This window comes from Leguminivora glycinivorella, chromosome 2 (genome assembly GCF_023078275.1).
Source record: "Leguminivora glycinivorella isolate SPB_JAAS2020 chromosome 2, LegGlyc_1.1, whole genome shotgun sequence".
In the NCBI taxonomy this organism is placed as follows: Eukaryota; Metazoa; Arthropoda; class Insecta; order Lepidoptera; family Tortricidae; genus Leguminivora; species Leguminivora glycinivorella.
The window spans coordinates 25,127,019-25,149,186 of NC_062972.1; the positions used below are offsets into that span (position 1 = coordinate 25,127,019).

General features: G+C 35.0%; 1 protein-coding gene across 2 annotated transcripts in view; it reads right to left on the minus strand.

The window, feature by feature from the left end:
- LOC125242356 overlaps positions 1-13,103 on the minus strand; it is a 39,397-nt gene extending 26,294 nt beyond the window's left edge. For both annotated transcript variants that reach the window (XM_048151135.1, XM_048151134.1), the window contains exons 1-3: positions 12,354-13,103; positions 11,341-11,451; positions 6,281-6,368 (exon numbers count right to left, since the gene is read on the minus strand). In XM_048151135.1, coding sequence (XP_048007092.1) covers positions 6,281-6,368; positions 11,341-11,451; positions 12,354-13,063 — 909 coding nt within the window. In that variant the 5' untranslated portion in view covers positions 13,064-13,103. The remainder of the gene's footprint in view (positions 1-6,280; positions 6,369-11,340; positions 11,452-12,353) is intronic.
- Between the last annotated feature and the right edge of the window lie 9,065 nt (positions 13,104-22,168).

A 22,168-nucleotide genomic window follows, 5' to 3' on the forward strand; every position in this document is an offset into this window, starting at 1 on the left:
TAAATACCTATCCAACAATATATCACACGTTGGGGTTGGAATGAAAAAAAAATATCAGCCCCCACTTTACATGTTGGGGGGGGGGGGGGGTTACCGTAATAAAACATTTTTTCCATTTTTTATTTTTGTACTTTGTTGGCGTGATTGATATACATATTGGTACCAAATTTCAGCTTTCTAGTGCTAACGGTTACTGAGATTATCCGCGGACGGACGGACGGACGGACAGACAAACATGGCGAAACTATAAGGGTTCCTAGTTGACTACGGAACCCTAAAAAAGGTTGTAATGCATCGGTCCGAATTGCGGATACTAGTTTTTTCATCTTTTTGTAGATATAGTTGAATGTAAAATTATTGATTTTGCCTGACACCCTGAGTATTTTTTATGCTCGTTATTTTAATTTTACAATATAATATTTAGGATGTAGTGCTTATAATTATTAAATATTAAACATTTTTTAAATATTTTTTGACACAAAATCATAATTCATTGATTTGGAACAATGCGTTTTATCGGACCGACATCCGACACTATCGGAAGCGTTTATCAGATGTAGGATGTCGGTCCGACATCCGATATCGGATCGGATAATGTGAAAACGGCCTAACGTTTAAGCAATAAAGTAGTATATACTTTTTTGACACTTTGTTTGCATTTAAACCGTGGGCCTGAATAATCCGAAAGATATTAACAGACTATAATGTGATATAAACTTTTCTGGATATCGCCTAGTTTCAAAGTTATTACTAATTGAAAAAAAAAACATCTTTTCTTATTGTTACTCAGTACAAAAAAGGCAAACTCAGTACAAATGGAGAAGTCTCATTATCCTCATTGATAGATGTCAAAAAGTGAGAAGTAAAACCATTCAAAAATTTATTAGGTTTTTAGAAAGAAAAAACGTTAAAGCTCATTTTAAGTAAATAGCATTTACTATTGTGAAAATACATTTAAAAATAGTAAATAAAAATGTTTAAAAATTACAAAAGTAATATCTTTTGTTTGTTTTTACATCAAAAATGCGTGTTAAAAATATTTCGACTTATTCAGGTCCACAGTGTATATTTAATACTGTGACTCTACCTACTCGCACAGACAAGTTCCCTATTTTAGTAATTTGTAATCTAAATATGTGAGTGTGTTTAGTAAAATGTCCCACTTTGTCGGTTACCATTAAGGCGAGATTTACTTGTATCTTTATATGAATAAACTGACAAAGCCGCTTTATAGCAATCGACAAAGTGGGACGTTTTCCCGTGCACACTCACATTATGTTAGTTCAGTTTCTGTTTGTATTTCTATTTCGAGCGAAGTTTATATCGAGTTACCAATTTACAAAGTAATTATGATTGAGTTGAAGTTAGAAACTATCGGCTATATTAATTGGTTACGATTCCGCGTAATTTTAACTTAATTTATACGAACTTTAAGGCCTTTAAAGGTCACCCAATTATCATGTATTTGTGGTTATTTTGGGCGAAGAATTATAAGAACTTGTACTAATAATAACCAAGTGTATTCTGGATGTTGGATGTCGCTTTTTGTGGGGGCCCATCTTGTGGGGATGAGTCACCGTCTGCCGGAAATAAAATTGGATACCGTTTTATTAGGCAGGCGTCCGGTTTTTTATCCATAGCCCAGTATTTAGTCCATCACTTTCATCAAAATAGACCAGTTCATTTTAGATTCCATTAACTCTCAAATAGTCCTTACACTCTGGCGCGTGTTGCTTCTGCGTGTGTCCCATGATACGGGCAAGGGCAACATCCGCTCGGTGTACCCCTTACATTTCATTAAAGTGTCGAAAGGGCCTCTACGTGTTGGCTTCGGCCCCGCGCACGCCTCCCAAAGGTCCGGAATACCATTGTTCCGTGATGGGAAAGACAACCAAGTGTTAATTGGGTGAATCAACTTTTTCTTGCCTGTTATTGCCATGGTTACGGTCCTCTGGTTTTATGCAAAATTATGCTACTGAAATTATGCAAATGAAGGAAAGGGCTTGTTAACACCAGAAAAATGCACGTTTGCATAGTTTAAGTAGCATACATTTGCATAAAACCGGCGTGACTCAGGGGACCATAACCATGGCAATAACAGGCAAGAAAAAGTTGATTCAACCAATTGTTTTTTTTTACCGAATATTATAACATTTTTAAACAAATAGGCGGCAATACATGACAAGTGGATGAGTATAATGTTCATATCAGAGATGTCATATATACCATAGATCAAGCAAACGTATCTACTTGGCGTGTCAAATCAACTCCGTAAAATCCACTGAGTTGTCAGTCTTTAATCGCAGCTTGCAGCGTTCGGGCGTCAATTTTTGTTAGTTGAAGTTGAAGTCAACAAAAACATTAAAAATGTCTCGTTACGAGATATTTAATAGCAACAACACAAAAATTATGAACACTCAAGGGCCTGAGACATTTTTTTTTTGTTAGCCTATTTGAGTGTCCCACTGCCGGGCAAAGGCCTCTCCCCTGGCTCTCCATGATTCCCGATTCTCCGTTTCCTCTGGCCAGTTCCTCAGAAAGACGTCAAGGTCGTTTCGCCATCTTTGTCTGGGCCTGCCCGGCCCACAAATAGATCAACTTGTTTCTTTTATCTAAATCTAGTTCCGTGATTCATATTTATATGTAGCATATATGAATGCCACCCAGCATTAAGTCCGACAATTGTTCTTTTTTGTATTGTGTAATAAAGTTTAAATAAATAAATGACTAATTGTGTACAATTGTACTTATATATCAAAGTACCTGGCTATAATAGTTTAAAGCTGGTTATAAGTTTATGTCATACAATAAATCGTGTTTTGCTTCAAAAAAATTCAAAAAGGTTATGACATTTCTACCTTCAAGTGTTGTTAGAAAATTGTATTATCTTCAAATAATACAGTAGAAAAGTTTCGCACAAGTTAACAATAAAATGCGACCAGTTCGGGAGTAATAAACAAGCAGTTACGACCCAAATGGCCCTTTAAAAGTGTGCACCGATTTTGAATCGCCGAAAAACGCGCAAAAAAGTATGAAAATCGCGGCAAAAATGTGAAGACGAATCGCCTGACGGTCCGCTGGACGCAAATGGCCGCAGCCAAATGGATGTCGGGGTAGGGATGGGACTCATGTGACAGGGAAGTAGTATTTTAATTAAGGTACCTATTGGTATTAAGGGTTACAAAAAATTTAAAAAAGTGATAAAAGTCAAAACTTTTTGTTAATATCAGAGTGTTTATTAATATCGTGAATTTGGAAATACCTATATTTGTGATTTATTAATATTTGTTCTTTCTTGAGTAGATAATAAAACAGGACTGTACGTTTTTATTCCCTCCAGGACCACCAAGTTGAATTCCTAAAATGTTGGATTTGCAAAAAGTTGAATTTGCAGGATGTTGAATGTTAAAATGTTGAATTTGCATTCTGTTGAGTTCTTTTTATGTCCAAATTGCATAAAGTTGAATTTGCAGCTTGTTGAATCCTAAAATGTTGAATTTGCAGAAAGTTGATTTTGCCGTATGGTGAACCCTAAAATGTTGAATTTCCATAAGATTGAATTTGCGGTAGGTACCTACAGGGTGTAGCAAAGGTCCCGAGTGATACTTTAACTGCTGATAGGGTTACTAATGCCTCTAAGTGCGATACAAGTGAAAAAATTTCGTAGTTCGAAAAAAATGAGTTTAAATTTTTTCCGCTTAAATAGCAATCAGGGTATTGACCTTGTCGGCTGTTGAATTAGGGTGCATTAAGGTAATTTCGAACGTCGTCTAATTTCGAAAGTCACATAAAAATCACCATTATTTCCATCATATCAAGATTCTCCTTTCGAAATTACCCGAGCATTTCTGTATGTCGAAATTATTTATTATTATTTATTAATAACAATATATTTACACGGCATTACAGACAAGCCAATACACCGAGAAATAGAATATATACATTTTCGCTGTACACAAAATACAAATTTTATAACAAAACAAAACTTAAACAAAAATACTATACAACCTGTCATCCATCGACTCACAAAACCTTAAACATTCATAACACACATTCGCCCATCTCCACGCAAACAAGTCGCATTCAGGTGCGGATGTCAGTCGCCGCGAGATAGCGTATTGAGACAATGTAAGCGCACGACATAGCGGCGAATTAATGCGACACCGTACGCACCGTCACCGGTACTGCCAGGACGGGGCGCGCTCGTGGTCTCAGACTGACTCTGGGCACATCCGGAACGTAGAGCCGTAAGACTCGAGCCACAAGTTCCGGGCAGTCTGACTCACCACGCAGTATGCGACAACCGGTGGTCAGCAGTTTGTTGTTACGCCTTACTTATCTCAATGCACCCTATTGACTTTTGTTACATGTTATATAGTTTCAGGGCATATTTAAACTTTTTTATTTATTTATTTAAACTTTATTGCACAATACAGAAGTATCAATAGCGAACTTAATACTTTGAGACTTTCTCTACCAGTCAACCAATGGGCTATACCAGAAAGATTAGGTAGGTCTTTAGTGTTAAACGGTATTTGGTTTATTTGGTAATTTTTATGTGATTTCTTCAAAGAATCGCGGACTCTTTTAATCCTGATAGCCTGATAGGAGAAAGGAACTGTCCCAAGATTTGTTTTCCATTCCGTTTACCATTTTTTCATAGCTATATCGGTAATGGGATGGACAATCCCAAAAATGTCTGGAAATCTTGGGACAATTTTTTTCTCCTATTAGGACCAAAAACAGTAACCATGTTAAAAAAAATTCCAGGAATACACGGTGTTTCCGGTATCACTCAAAACCTCAGACACCCCAACTGATTTTTATTTTTTAAACTCATCTAGAGTATTCATCTTTTAATCTGATCGTTACTTTTTTTTTTAATTGAATTTTTAATTTTCTGTACAGCTCTACTTGACTTTTAGCTCTACACTCAATAAAATAGTTGCTAACTACCATCATAAACCATAAGACTATTTATTTGTGTACGTTACTGCAACGACATAAGGTTTACCAATAGACAGCTAAGATGTCACTGTAAAACACTTTAAAGCTTTGTCACAGTAAACTTCAAATTGGACAGGTAATCGCAGTAAGCAAATAAACTCAATATTCAAAATGACAAGGTTGTAATTAGGTACGAGTTCAATTTGTTATGACTTATGATAAACATTAAGATTGAACTGACAAACAACGTCAAACTAGTAGCGGAAAAAATAATCGTCCATGTAACCAGCCAGTATTAATACCCCTAAATACTGAAAAAAGGTAAACAACCTCTAGCAATGCGATATACACAATGTTGTATTACGAGTACAATAGAATGGGCACCTAAAAAATAACTAATAATACTAATTTAAATAAAAATATTACCCCCATCAAGATATAGCTCAATCGATTCTACTCTCGATTCCGAACAAACTGTTTTCAGGTTTTTAGTGTTAAGTGAAACACGGTGTATAAACTTGACTTCCTAAAATGTTGAAATCCCGAAATGTTGAAAGTATACATTTTGAGAATTCAACTTTTTAATATTTCAACGTTATAAGAATTCAACATTTTGCGAAACTGAAAAAAATCAACATTCTGGGAAAGTCAACATTTCGGGATTTCAACATTTTAGGAATTCAACTTGGTGGTCCTGGAGGTTTTATTCTCAGGATTTTTTTCACTTCTTTTGAGTTCTAGGTAGGTAGTATCTATTTGTTTTGTAAAAATATAAACTACGATATTTCTGTCTAATATTCTTATTAAGTAGCGATAACATGTAATTTTGCTCGTGTCTCGGATGTAATCTGATTCTTCTTCTGCAGGTGCTGAAAGCGTACTTGCAGTATTATGTAGGGCAAGTATGCGAATGGCCGAGTAAAATCATAACCAAAATTACATTTGTGCTAACGAAAAGTAACCGCGGAGATCACATTTTATTTTACCAAGTAGTTTTTTCAATATTTACCTTGTATTTTACCTGGTATTTTGATGAGTATATTTATCTGGTATCTCAAGCCTCACCTGCAAATGGCTCCTGTTCGGCGGATGACAGAACTTCAGTCGAAGGGCTTGGAGCACCATGTAACGTGGCGGAATTGCGGGTAGCCAAATAAGAATATTACCTAGTATTTTACTAAGTAACAAGTATTTTTACCTGATTCGTCCCATCGTGATGTATGGATGGCATAGCAATAATATTATCTAGTATTTTACTAGTAAGTATTTTAGAAAGTATTTTAATCTAGTATTTTACCAAGTATATTTATCCCGTGTCTCAATTAAGACTCACCTGCAAATGGCTCCTGTTCCGCGGATTGCCGAACCACAGACGCAGGGCCTGCAGCACCGTGTAGCGTGGCGTGCGGATGGCAGGGTAGCTGCAGAACAGTTGAGTGTCACACACATACATGCACATACGAGTATACATGACCGAAGGCGCGAATGCGTAACAGTATGTATAAGTGCCACACACACACATGCAAATAATCAGAGAGTTGCGAAACAGACAAGTGTTACACACATAAGTATTAGAGATATGACAATATAAGTCATAAATGAGAATAAAGTAATGAAACTCAAACCACCTTGCCATATTTGTGAAGCGCTGGTAGGTAGCCTGGCGGTAAGCACGTGCGACTTTCGTTCCGGAGGTCGCGGGTTCGAACACCGACTCGCGCCAATGAGTTTTTCTGGAATTTATGTGCGAAATTTAATTTGATATTTGCCAGTCGCTTTTAGGTGAAGGAAAACATCGTGAGGAAACCGGACTAATTCCAATAAGTTCTAGTTTTACCCTTCGGGTTGGAAGGTCAGATGGCAGTCGCTTTCGTAAAAACTGGTGCCTAAGCCAAATCTTGGGATTAGTTGTCAAAGCGGACCCCAAGCTCCCATGAGCCGTGGCAAATGCCGGGATAACGCAAGGAGGATGATGATCTTGCCATATTTGTCTATACTACGACGTAGCTTTGTATACGACGACCGACCGTAATACTTCAGCGTAGCGTCCGTGGCGATTGATTTTGTTTAGTTCTTCTGGACAGGCTAGCCGAATGGCACAATCGCTCACGAAACGCTCCGCTAGATATCTATCTCTATCGTGCTTGCGTATTGGCGCGACAGAGCCAGCGGCGTATCGCTTTCGTTTGGCGTCGGATATTATTTTTCATGAAATACAATATATTATTTTTTCATTGAAAATACTTGAAAGTTTACGGAGGGCTAAAAGGTTGTCAGCCTGATACGACAATAAAAAAAAAGTTGATCAACCGAGATACGTACACCGTGTAAAATTTCCCCTAAAAAGAATTTAAATTGAATTCTATATCCGGTACGTTACGCAATTCGACAAAAAACGCGCAATCGTTAAACGAATTCATAAATCGCGATGAATGGTGTCTCATATTTTTATTGTGGAAATTTTTTTCAGTCATTTCTTTATTTGATAACATGAAAATACCGATTTGACTTTTTTGAATTCTTATTCAGGCGCGAATGGTCCGAGTAGGGATTAAAACGATTATGTTGAAATTGAGGGATTTAGGACTATTTCACCACATCAACTGGTAAAGGCTCTCTTGAGTCTTCGACCATACAAATTTTAACTTGGGGTCGTAAGGTGGCTGGTAAAACTGATTTTGAATCAAAAATATTTATTCATTTGATATTAGTAATTAGGTTTGAAGTTTTATAGTTATATTTTCTTTTATTTAGAATCTTTCACTGGCTTGATTATCAATATTAACACATGCGATTAAAAAATAACTTTGCCCCCTTGTAAAACAATAGTTATCTGTTTTACAATGGGGTAAAGTTGTTGTTAACCGCTCGTGCCATTATTGATACCCGAGCAAGCGAAATATTCCAATATTTCCAATATTGAACGAGTGGTTCAAAAAGTGGAATCTTGAGCATTGCGAGGGTTTCAAAGCGCGCAGGTTAAACAAACTTTGCCACCGAGTGAAACAAATGTTTCACCACACCAACACGTACAAAATACTGACTGTAAAACATCAAGCTAAATCAAATTCATCAATTTATATCGATATTTATGATTCCAAATCATAATTTATAGGTAAAATCTACCAGCAAGCTTAGGACATCAAGTTAAAATTTGTATGAAATTACTTTGCACTCTAGTGGATAAAATGCAATTTGCTATCTGTTTTTGAATCGATTTATAATCAAGCCAGTGAAAGAAACAAAAAGAAAATATAACTAAGTATAAAACTTCAAACTTAATTACTTATATCAAATGAATAAATATTTTGGATTCAAAATCAGTTTTACCAACCAGCTTAGGAAAGTTAAAAATTGTATGGTCGAAGACTCAAGAGAGCCTTTACCAGTTGGTGTGGTGAAAAAACTATTGAACAACGTTCCTTGTATTAATCTGTAGTCTGCATTTGTAGCATGTTTAATTCTTGTTTTAATTTACATGGGTACATAGCTTTACCACGAGTGTAATATTGGCATATTCGCCGTTAATAACAAGCGTAGATAAGACAAGTTATATAAGTCCAAATCTGCAGATTTCTACTAAATGAAAATCTAGCCTAAACATACAGTTTAGTATAAAGTAATAAATTTAGTTCGTTAGTAGTTCAAAAGCAATGTATACAAACAATTAAGTGTTTCATCTTCATTCCTAAGTCTTGGTAATAGGCAATTCATTGCATATAGACGTCTAGACGACACACAAGTTTAATAAAAACAACCGGCTCAAAGCCCACAGGTGTCGCTACTGTCTTCATTTCAGCAATTTGCATACTTGCATATATTAAGGTTGTGTGGTTATACGGTGTTATTCGAAATCACCGCAATACGCTGAACTTACTTTGAGCAAGCGAGCGATCGCTTTCAAACCATTATAAAAGCACTCTTTATTAAAGAGCAGTAAATAAAGAACTTGAGATCAAACTCAAATTGGTTTGCTTGAGTCTAACACTCGCCTGCGCTCGGTTTAAGATCACACATACGAGTCTAATTCTCAAACGGACCAGTAATTATAAACTTAAATAAATGTGTCATTATTTAATATGACATTTATTTCAGTTTATACACCCTATTTATATTGAATTCCGTTAACTTTAAGGGAAGATTCTTTACTTCAAATTCAATCAATTTCTCTAAGAAACTAGCCTCTTAACTCTTACGGTTATCAAAAAAAAAAAATAATGAACACGTGCGTGGAATCCCTTACCACTTTCTAATGTTATTTGGTTTGACAAGTGCTGTCAAACACTTGACAATGACTTTAATGTTATGATTAAGGTCCTCTCACACTAATTAATCCATTTATTATGTATCAAAAATTAAAAAAAAAATATTCGAATTTAACAAAAAGCGATATACTCACAGGCTGGTTCCTGATCATGAACCTAACTGCGTGTCGAATTGAACGGAAAACAAAAAAAAAACATATTATCAAATATATATTTTCTTTTTTATTATTAAAAAAATATATATTTTCTATGAAAATAATTTTATTTGTAGAGGGGACCATTTGTATAGTGAAGTTATCTTCACTAGTTTCGTTCGAACAAAGACTTATATAACTAACTCTAAGAAAAAAATGTACCTCGGATCCAATGTGTAACATTCGCCTAGATGGCGCTACACCTTTAGACTTTCGGCTAGATGGCGCTAATATACCTAATGTTTAACAATTTTAACACGTATGAAGTTAAGAATATGGCCAAATTGTCAAAATTGAGGTTAAAAAGTTTTAACTGTGTCGAGAGATGGCACAGTATAAGTAAATAATATTAATACATTTTACTTTGCAATCATTTCGGTTTCGAATAACCGGAATAACTAGTAGCTATGTTAAGGGCTCACTACATTAGTTTTCCCGCCCGTTCGACTGCGGCAAGATTGTAAAGGGCCTTCGATAATGTGTCCAGTTAGTTTGCCGAAGAGAAAGGATCATAACAACTTTACCAGCGTGCGTGCATTGATACGCGAAATTGCATATTGGTGATTTAGCATTTTAGTTTCAACCGTGGTTCTGTGAATTTATGTACGCGTATTTGAACATGTGAAAATGATTTGATAGCACATTTTGTTGAGTATTTATTTATGTTATTATGAATGATATTTTATTTATGAAAACTGAAATAGATCAAACGCTTTGAAATAAGATATCACGTTAGAATTTTCTTTTTTCTGACTGATGAATATCAAGAAATTACAAAAATGTGCTTTTCAAAGGCACGTGCTTAATATAGTTCGGTTTTATAAAACTTGAAAGGAGCTTATTGTAAAGCTGAATCGAAACGTAAAAAAAAAATTTAAATGTACATTTCTTTTTCGATGTAAATGAAATTTGGATGCGATAGATAATCATGATGAATAGCTTGATAATTTTCTAATTATTATTGTGTGTTTAGGTTGAATGTCTTTAATATATGAATGTGTTTATATATTCGTTTCGTATTATATTATTCGTCGCTTAGCACCCATAGTAGGTACAAGCTTTGCTTAGTTTGGGGCTAAGTTGATATGTATAAGGTGTCCTCAATATTTATTTTATTTATTTATTTTATATTCAGATTTATATTCAATAGTATTTTTATTAACTGAGTTACACTTTACCGCTACCAATATCAAGTAAAAAGTCAGACGAGACTGTGGACGAGACTGATATGAAAACTGTAAGTAGAGACGGACTACTTAGACGTTTTGACTGAGTCCGGGTACGCTAAGCAGATGCGTTTCACGTTTGCGAGATCAGTAGTACATACTTATATTTACAATGAAATCTGTGCTCTAATCCGTTTTATGAAACTGCGTTGATTAGCCCCTTTAGCACAACTTGCCTTGTCGCGCGCGAGTCCATACATTAAGCGCGACTTCAAATACGGACTCGCGCGCGACAAGTCAAGTTGTGCTACAGGGGCAAGTTGTGCTAGGTACAATAAATGTCAAATTATTTTTTTATTGGAAAAATATAAACACTCGACCAAAAATTTTATCTGATGGAAAGTGCAGATGTAGTCAAGGAATGTTATCCTAAAATATTTCAATTTAGATTTTATTATTTCTTATTTGCAGGTAGTGAGTTAACCTCCTTTGTCGATTAACGATTTGCTTCATCTTTTCTGACGCGGACTGCAAAGGAATGGAATGCGCTCCCACCATCGGTGTTCAAAGAAAAATACGACATCGGTCTCTTTAAAGCAAGAGTGAATAGGCTATTACTGAATCGGTGAGCTCCATCTTAGACTCTGTCTTTACTTTCCATCAAGTGTGACTAGGGTCAATGGCCGATCAGTCTATAAAAAAAAGACGTTTGTGGCATTTAAAAATCAGTGCAAAGATGGCTTAGACATATTACAAAAGACGTTATACCTAAATCCACAAAGCTCGCAATGGTTTCTCCCGACTTGGTTGAGCCATCGCTCCAGGCAAGTCAAATGCACGTTGGCCAAAGACCCTTTGCAGTTGCACGGTGATATCAACCTGAAATTAAATTTATAATTAAGACGGTACGTAGCCAAATGCACAAATATCTATCTGTATCATTGTTCCGTGTTGATCAACAGAGCCAGACTGCGTTTCGATCGGCGTCTACCGTCAACGATTGTCCTTTCGGCTAGGCTGGCTTTTGTAAACGCAGTTTATTTCGTGTATTAAGAACTTTTTCAGCATTTAAGACGATATCCCTACCATATCGTCTATTCTCCATACAAACGCTCTCGATTATTTCCTCAATGGTTTTTGAAGATAGAGCAATGATTTTTTCAACACAGATTGTTATTATTTTTATCTGTGTCGGACCGTTTTGATTTTTTCCATATTCTGCTTTTTAAAGATTCTAGAACCATTCAAAATTTTCAAAAACGGCCTTTTTCATTGTGGTGCAAAAAAAGGTGTGATACTCAAGATTGGTAACAATTAACCAAAAAAGCTAAACGGTCCGACATAGATTATTTCATTATTATTCAGATTCTCAATTTTCGTTCCGACTTATTAAGTTTTGAAGGAGGAAAGAGTCGAGAGCGGAACCTCGATTTTAAAGATTTTTTTGCTACCATATCCTCTTAAAGCTGATGAAAATATTTGATGGTTGTTTCTCTGTAATCAAATACCCCAAAAATTTGGCCTACTTCTCGGTATCCAAATGGATACAATATTATATTATTGTGCTGATCTGATAATTGATACAGTACGCGGACAAAGGAACCCTGTAATTATTAGGTATTATAATCCAACCTTTAGGTTTGAGGTCGTTAATGAGCGTTACCTACTTGTGTATAAAAAGAAAAGTACAGTTAGCGATAAAATCTTGTATGTAAAATGAAGTACTTATTGCCCAAAATCTTATCTTTCTATAAGTAAGTATATCTTTGATCATGGCTAACCTTTCCCTGCCTCGAGTCATACAGATTCTGCAAACGTTTGATCCAATACTCGACAGCGAGTCCCTCTGCACAACTGTAAAGCCAGATTTCTCAGACAGAGTACTCGAAGTTTTTTTCTTGTTCTCCGAACAAGCCTTCGACAAGTTTGTGTCTGGTGTCGGTTGAGTCATTATCACATTTGCGTGCACTACCGGCTTGTCTACAGTTTGAGCTATCACATTTGCGGGCACTACTGGCTTGTTATCAGTTTGAACTGGCGTGACGCAACTAGTATCTTCTTGAACCGTCGGTACAGTTTTCAATGGCGCGTTTTGTACTTCACTTACAGCAACCTGGTTATCTCTATCGACTCTAAAGTACGATGCCATGAAATTCTTTATGTCAATAAACATTGACTCACTTTTATCCGTGTCTTCCCCGATTCGTTCTATAACATTGTTTGTGTTTACATCGCGTGGCCCGAAACTTATAGATGTTAGATCAAGTGGCTTTGCATCGTTGTGTGTATGTATTTGTCTAAAGTTTTGCTCGGATTTAGAGAGCTTTAACGGGGGATTAGCTTTAAAAGGAATTGCTCCAGGTAGATCGGTTGTTTGCGAAGGGCCAGCGTCGTCTTCGGACACAACTTTGATTTTATTTTCTGCTTCATTTTCCTGTTGTTTGACACTATCTTCTTCTTCTGGAGAATGTGACACGTCCTGATTTTCCATTAAAATATGTGATACATTTGTGTTTTTACTTAAAGTACAATTTTTGTCAGTATAGGAATGATTACGTTGTTTGTTGGAAAGTAAGCTTGATTTATTGTTATGACAAATTCAAAATGACATTTTGCGCGATGTTTCATTAACCCAGTCAATAAAATATTCAAAATGTTGCAATAATCAGGTTGTATAGCACAGATAATGTTTCACGGTAGAAATGGTAGTGAGTTTGGTATTAATAATTTAAGCTAGATACTTACATATGTAATAAGAATTAATTGCAGCGAGTAAATCAAGTATACAATTATTACTCCTAATAACTGAGCTTGAATGAGTTGCATTGTATTTCAATAAAATGTGTTTTTAAATATGTTTATGGTTAGTATTTATGATTATTTTTGAGTAAGTTGTTTAAGATTATTTTAATTTCTTACTTATTGTATTATTATTGTTTGTATTTTTGACATGTGTTGTTTTTGAAATTGATAATAAGGTTCATATTTTACTGTTGAGATAAATGTTTTATACTAAAGTCTGGCTGTATTAAGTAAAAATAGACAAGTACAATTTCCATTTACAACTTAGTTCAACTGAACAACCAAACAACTATTACAATTAGAACCGTAGTTTGAGAGCTACAAATAAATAACGCGAGTTCCTGGTTAATTTGAGCCGTGGTCTGCGGGATTGCTATTCCAGTAGCATAAACTCGGCTGAGTCGATAGCCGACGAACTAAAAAAGGTTATAAAACTTCAGTTAGGCCAATAATAGGTATCGTTAAGAATACAAGTCATCTGATATATATTACATTCTCTTCATTTATGTAAACTTCATTAAATGGTTGATAGAACAAGAAAGTTAGTTACAGCAACTGCATTTATGGTACTCTCTAATAAATATACAATTGCGTTAACGTGTTATATTTTTATCGGTACCTATGAATTATTTTGTCTGTGCACTGTATAGACAACTAACATTTCTTGTAAATGTAAAAAAAGGTTTGTTGTCTATACAAGGTGGTTCAGTAGGATTAAAGGCCGAGCCACGCCAGATACGTGTACGTAGACGTGTGCGTGGCGTGCGCGCTGTAAAGTACGAATCTTCAAAAGAGATGATACACCGCTAGACACACACGGGAAACACGTCACACAAGCGGTGTAATCTCTAATGAGGATTCGTCATTTACACCGCGTACGCTACGCGCACGTCTACGTACACGTATCTGGCGTGGCTCAGCCTTTAATCCTACTGTACCACCTTGTATAGACAACAAACCTTTTCTTACATTTACAAGAAATGTTAGTTGTCTATACAGTGCACACACAAATTCATAGGTACCTACCGATAAAAATGCAGGTTGCTAGGACCAGTTCCAAGAGACAGAAGCCTAGAGTTGAAACTGGGATCCGGAAACCTGGGTCACCCAGCATATGGAATGGATGCTATGAGCGGTGAAAATTGGTGAATCTGAAAGTAAATAAAATAATTATATAATTTGTTAAAAAATATATTTCAACGATCCTTAGTGCAAGACTTTGTTCATATATTCGTCAGTGTTAATAGAACCGTCCTTCATTTCGTCCAAAATTTATATTTTGCAGAATTTTTCCACTTTTGTTCCACAGTATGGCATGGGTCACAGGAAACTTGCAACCATTGTAAATCATCTGAAAAAGACATTAAAATTTCTATGAATAAATTTTACATTAAGTAATATTCTACGTCCACTTCAGATATATATAAAGACTGTCCACGATAAAAAGTGGTCATATATAACATGGTAAATCTTGAGAATAATGAGAATTTATAAGCAGCATGTTTGTCAAATAATTTGTAGATATTAAACTACATTATAAAAATACAAACAAATTATAAACTTTAGGTGGCCTATGAATTTTAGCAGTATGTATCTCATGATAACAATATTTTTTGTACAGTGTCTTCTTGCAGTCTTTAAGTACAACAGTTTTAATGACAAAAATATTTTTTTAATGTTTAATTATAATAGCCAAAATATACCCTATTACATACTGATTTTACGATAGTAATAATTTTTCTGATTGTAATCAGATTAAGAAAGTACTGAGATTTTCTAACTTTGCTGAATTCGAATTTTTGACACTTTTTGGCTCTCCATACAAAAACAACTGTCAGTGCTTGGAGTAGAAAGTCTTCCTGACTACCAAAAGTCGAAATGAGTTTCAAAAAGTATTTTTTTGTCTGCTAAGATGTCATTCTAATGTGTGTAAAACAGCTTATAAAAATATAAGTATTTATAAAATTGTGCCAGGAAGCGTGTGAAGTTTGTTAAAAAACACTGTACAAGAAATGAAATGCTTGATGGTATACATTCGGCGAAACCTCAGACACACTAAAGCATTATAAGGAATAGCTTTAATTATTATATAGTTTTATGTATACAGATTTATAAAAATATAATATTGCTTCAAAATGTGCATTCAGGAAGAAAGATTTATCATGTTATGTATGACCACTTTTTATCGTGGACAGTCCTTATTAGTTCAGTATTTAGATTTTGCCCACGTAATGTCGTATGAATTTGTATGCAATGTAAAATGAATACAACATTAAATGCCTTTTTACTCACCATTCTAATTATCTACTAAGTTCTACATGATGTACGGTATGTGACTCACCTGCTTTTGCCAACTCTGCCATCTCCCATCCTTGCAAGAGTTTTTGCACCTCTTCATCCATTTCCTAAAATGGAAACTACCAAACGAATGGATAATACGTAGTGAGTACGTTTAACGATAAATAATATAACCTATTGCGACGCCTCATGACACGTAAATGGCCGCCGACCACGCCGCAAAACATTGCGTTTCGTTACACAAGCAAAACATTTATTTATGCGGACAATATTTTTGTTATAACAATTATTTTTCGGTGTATATTACGAGAATATCATTGTTATTTTTTACAAGAGGCGCAAAGTAAAATCAACTATACTGCTATAGCATTCACTAAGATATACAATGGTACTTAAACATGGCGTTTCGTTACAAAAACGAAACACATATTTATACTAACTAAATACTTTTTCAACAGAACTATTTGTTCACCAGTATACATTACGAGAATATTATTGTCATTATTTACAAGAGCTGCAAAGTAATACCAACTTATAAAACAGTCATATCAACTATACTGCGATGGCATTCGCTACGATACAAATAATAGAGTTGACAGCGATGCGTACATAAATATGTGTATAAATATACAAACTTAATATTTTTAAATATAACTCTTCGTTGAGTTTACATTACAAGAATATTCTTTTTATTTCTTTACGAGAACTACAAAGTAATGGCAACGTATAAAAAAGTTACAGGAAGTATACTGTGATAGTAACCGCTAAGATTAAGATTGTAAAGATAATTTTTATTTTTTTGGCATTACAAGAAGCTTCTTGTTAATAGAATTATCGTAACCTTTATTCTATTAGTTGTAAATAAAACTAGAGTTCTCGTATATGTAATTCAAACAGAACTGTTTAGTGCATATTAATGTTTGCTTAGTTCTATTGAATTCAAAATATAGTAAACGTAACAATACAGTTGTTTTTATTACGAGATTGTAGTATCAGTTACGATAAATCTATTTTACTAAACGTTCTGGTAGTAATTGTTAAAATATTTTTTTTCCGTGTAAACAGTGGTAGCACGTAGTAGGTTCTTGAATGGAGTGCACGAGTGACGGAGACACAATTTGGGGGATATTGCGACTATGACTATGATCACGCGACGCGACCGAAGCATATTGCGCACAAAATGAATGGCTGTTGGGACAGTACAGTACAGTACGTATACCTACGAGTGGTGGTATCACTTAGAAATGATTTAATCTTATGACTACTTACTATCACTACTTTGAAAATTTATTTCATGCTTCCCCTCAAAGTTAAAACGCAGTAAGTCTATATGCATTCCATACATACTTACTACAATTTTTTTTTCATTGACAGACGAAGATACAAGTTTTTTTCAAAGTAGTGACGACACAGAACTTTTATGTCTCTGAGTGACGATATGTCTCGCTCAAACCTCTGAATATTGTGCGATTCAGATAGAAAGTGATACGCACAGTGGACATAGGCAGTCGAAAAAGACGTAAGAACAAAAGGTCGAGCAAGGACGTAAAATTCAATGTAGACACATTAAAGAAAGATGTGCTATAATACCATGAAGCCTCGAGGTCTTTTTACATTGGTTCATCGAAGAACCAAGCATTTCCCCAATCGAGTGAACGACACACAGCTAGTTCTAATCCCACTGCACTAGAATCTCGGTCTATTCGTAGTGCGGTCTACCGTAGAGAGGTCTGGCCGAATCCTCGCGGGCCGGATTCTCGCGAGTTGGCTCGCATTACACTCGTGGAAACTTCGAGCTGTACTACCTGGGGTTCATCATCCTCCTTGCGTTATCCCGGCATTTGCCACGGCTCATGGGAGCCTGGGGTCCGCTTTGACAAGTAATCCCAGGATTTGGCGTAAGCACTAGTTTTACGAAAGCGACTGCCATCTGACCTTCCAACCACAGTTAACTATACATCAATACGCAGCAGAAATGTAGGCAGAGCACATGAAAGTGCTCTAGTTTCAGTGCCACTGTTAGCAATTAACAGGTTGAAATAAACCGAAATCGTGTCTTTGCAGTAACAGTTTTCTAGCCACTTGCTAGCCCGTAGCCACCCACCCATATCACTATTAAACTTAAGACACTACAGGAGCGAAAATGCTAAAATGGAAAGGAATTTGGGAATTTTAGTTAAATATACTAGTGTTATTAACTAGATTTATTGAAAATAAATTAACCATTCAGAACAACTCAGGTCAAAATCGTTACGCTCTTGACTGTTTCCTCCTTCAAAACTTAATCCATCGTAACGGAGTTTGAGAATCTGAATAACAATGAAATAATCTGTGTCGGATCGTTTAGTTTTTTTAGCTAATTGTTACCAATTTTGAATAACACGCCTTCATTACGCTATTATCAATAAGGCTGTACTTATCTGGAAAATTTGGATGGGCTCTAGCGTCTTTAAAAATTAGAATATCAAAAAAATCTAAACGGTCCGACGCAGATAAAAATAATAATAATCTGTGTTAAAAAAATCATTGTTCTATCTTCACGAGGGAGGAAATAGTCGAGAGCGTTTGTATGAAGAATTGACCACTTCTGTATCGTCTTAAAGCCCACAGTCGACTTCTACGACAGTTACGACACCCACGGGAGGAAATGGAGTAGTGAAATTCTTAATGGGTTCCGTGTAGTAACACGGGTCTTCATTAGAACTAAAATAATATTGTGTTAGTCTGTACTTAAATTCAAATTCATATTAAATGTTATTTAAATTTTGACTCGCATTAAAGGATGTCCCTGAATGTAAACTAAGTTACCAGTCTAATTATTTAGTAACAAAACTATTTCCATTGGGTTTATAACTTTAGTTACCTCAAGTAATTAGTTTTCCGGAGATATTGTTGAACGAGGTCGTAATAACGATGTTAAATACGGTCCGAACTCATGTACAATGTAATGTAATAACTTGAGCTCCGAGCTCAGTAATACATGTTTCTGTTTGACTAAATGGCTAATGGTGAGCTGGCAGAGAATGCCGTTGACATTAAATTTAATTCATAATAATATCTACAGATGTAGTGCAACAAGGATATCCTTCTTATTTTTCCGGAAACGTTCGTATGTGTCATGCTAGTTCAACCATGTCAGTACACTTTGTACTGAGACTGACCGAAATAGTATGCCACGTTCGTATGTTCCTGTATCTTTAAAATCTTTTAAATATTTCAATCACAGTTTTTTTTTAATTTATAGGAAAATTTCACGACAGGACTACATCAAACAAATAAATACCAACTTTATCGAAAGTTTTCTCAAAACGGTCGAAACTAAGTCACATTTTAATTTTGCTCGTTACTTTGAAAATAATAATTTTATTGCTGAACTTCGCAAAATTGCCGCATTCAAAATACCTACAGGCTAATTAATAGCACCAACTATTCAACGCCGTGTGTAAACAGTGTTGCTTTCATAAAATTCCTACCAACTTATTTGCGTCCAATATCCAACTAAAAAGTGGTGTTACATTACCTTACCCACCTAGAAGCAAAGACTACATTCCTTTGTTTTTTGAATAGCAAACCGTATTTAAACTGTAAAAAGTTCCTCGATTTCCCGCTATCCCCGTTGCGCTAGAGTTGTCCCGTTAAAAACGAATCATTAACGAAATTAACGTTAAAAGTTACTCTTTATGGCCTAGTTGGGTACAATGTTTTTTTATGGCTAGCGTAAACGTTTGCTAGACTTGAGACGTTTTTTTGTATTCTTACGAAGTAGTCTTTTTATTATTTTGTTGACAGCTCCTAGCATGTTTTATTTGCCGGTTTATTACCTACGTATTTTATGCGTGGGATTAAAAGGGCTTTTAGGTAAATGAATTGACTTTTCTCGTAGTCAAGAAGGGCGGAGATTAATGTAGGTAGGCCAGGTACATTTTATGGCTCTGTAGGGCTGTTCTCAATTTTTTTTTATAATTTGAATTTAAATCACCATAAATATGTTTAAAATTCAAAATTAGATTATAGATCTAAGTCCACTGTGAAATATCGGAAATTTTTTAAACATCTGATCATTAGTGCAGGCAAGAGATTGCAGATTAGTCTAAGAATTCAATCTGTGTTCAATTATTTCAACTTGTGTACAAAGTGTATAACGGAAAATAATAAATATACATATAACTCAACTTGATGTTGAATGCTTCTAATTATATTTATAAGTAGAGAGCGGATCTCAGGTAGCGATTTTTAATATTTATATATGACTAGTGCAATTTTTTAATAGGGTCTTACAATCTATTTTTATTCTACATCGCTCACCGCAAACTTCGCTGAATAATTAGATTAAATTAATGTTATTCTTGCAACAAACTAAAGAAAAGTATTTTATTCTAAATAAAGGAGTTTGTGTACCTACAGGAAGCGAATTATTTTCATTTTTTCTATTCTTTGAGTCGTAATAGAAGTGTGCAATGCTCAGACGAAATATTCAAAAAGAGGAAAAATTAACAAACAGTTTTTTTATTTATTATCATCTTAATCTTTGCCCAATATTCGCAAAAACATCAAAAAGGGTTTTATTTTTATTTTCCGATACATTTTTTTTGTGTGTAGAAAAAAAATATGCGAGTCATATCAGAATATTAATGTTTAAATCGCTACCCGAAATCCGCTCTTTATTTATAAGTGAGTTAATGATATTTATTCTAATGATAACACAGAAAAGCGGCAGAAGGGTAGGTCACAGAGTACCAATCGAATCTCCGAGCAAAATAATTGTCACCCCGAAGTAGGGCACAGGAAGCCATAATTTCCACATCATGTTATCGGTACTTTAATTATGTAGACGAAGCAAATTAATATTCATAGGTTTCTTAATTATTCTATGTTGTTTAATATAGCCAATTTGAAAACTTCGCCAAGCTTTTGGAGCATCAGTTTGTTGTATATTTTTAGAATTATAATATAAACAACGAATAATATAAACAACGAATAATAGATATTTCGACGCAGGAGGACCCGCCTTCGTCAATTTTCCGTGATCATGATGATGCAACTGCGTCAAATTCGGGAGCTCGACAAAAATCAAAAAGTAACAAGGGTGAATCTATAATATGGATTGTTATTTAAAGTAACAAGGGTCTATTAATTTAAGGATATTTGGGTCAGGGAAAAGGTTATTAAAATAAAGAGGATTTCTCTAGCGTATTACGTATATTTTGGGGAAGAAGGTCGATTTATAATAATTAATAATTAAGCATATATGCACCTACTTTACACAAACACTGAGTTACCTTTATGTACAGTCAGAATCAAAATTAGAGGATCAAACAACGCTTCAGAAGTGACTCTCATTCTGTAACCGTAATAAAAAAATGTATGTACTTATTACAAAATTTTAGACTACGATAATAGGCTAGTTTCCTATACTTAAAATAAAATATTTTTTTTTTCCACTACTAAGGTCAATGGGACCCGTAGCGACATCTACCGTAAGAGTGTTAAACTTCTTAAACGGCAACCGGAGTTCCAAGTCATATTGAAATTCACCAGTTACGATGCGCTAACCATGCTAATTTTTTAACTTCTGATTAGCAGAAACGTCTGCAATCGTCTGAATCGTCGTGAAGTTTAACACTCTTACGGTAGATGTCGCTACGGGTCCCATTGACCTTAGTAGTGGAAAATTTCGCTGGCTTGGTTGAAGTCTTGGTGGCTCAGTTGGCAGAGCGCTGGAGTATCGATCCAGAGGCCGTGAGTTCAAGTCTCACCCAAGGCAGACATTTTCCACTTTTAAATTTATTCTAAGCGTAGTGGCATCGATTGCAGATGTTTCTGCTAATCAGAAGTTAAAAAATATTTTATGTACTGCACGAAATAAAGCATCACATAATTCGAAGAAAAATATGGATGGTAGTTATATAAATATAAAATATAAATATTATAGGACATTCTTACACAGATTGACTGAGACCCACGGTAAGCTCAAGAAGGCTTGTGTTGTGGGTACTCAGACAACGATATATATAATATATAAATACTTATATATATAGAAAACATCCATGACTCAGGAACAAATACCTGTGCTCATCACACAAATAAATGCCCTACATGCACACCCTACCCATGCATGCCCTATATACATAATTTCTATTTAATAGGTCATAGAGTAATATATAAAGTAAATGAATTGACCGTGGCCTTAGTATTTCTTATTTACTACTTATGTATTAGCAAATCGTTTTGACAGTTCTTAAAAAGAAGCTGATTTGACTAGTAGAAGACTCGATGTAGGGAACAAATCAAATTATTTTATTAAATATTTTTTGTTTTTTTTTTTAAGTAGTAACACTACTATATATAAATTATAAACTGAAATTGATACCATACACTAAAGAAAAAGCGATCAAGCCCACTGGTGGAGAAGCTTCGACGGGTTATTTCTTATCAGGCCCCGTAGCCGAATGGCATTTCTCCGACGGCAAACGAAAACGAAACGTAGTCCGGCTCT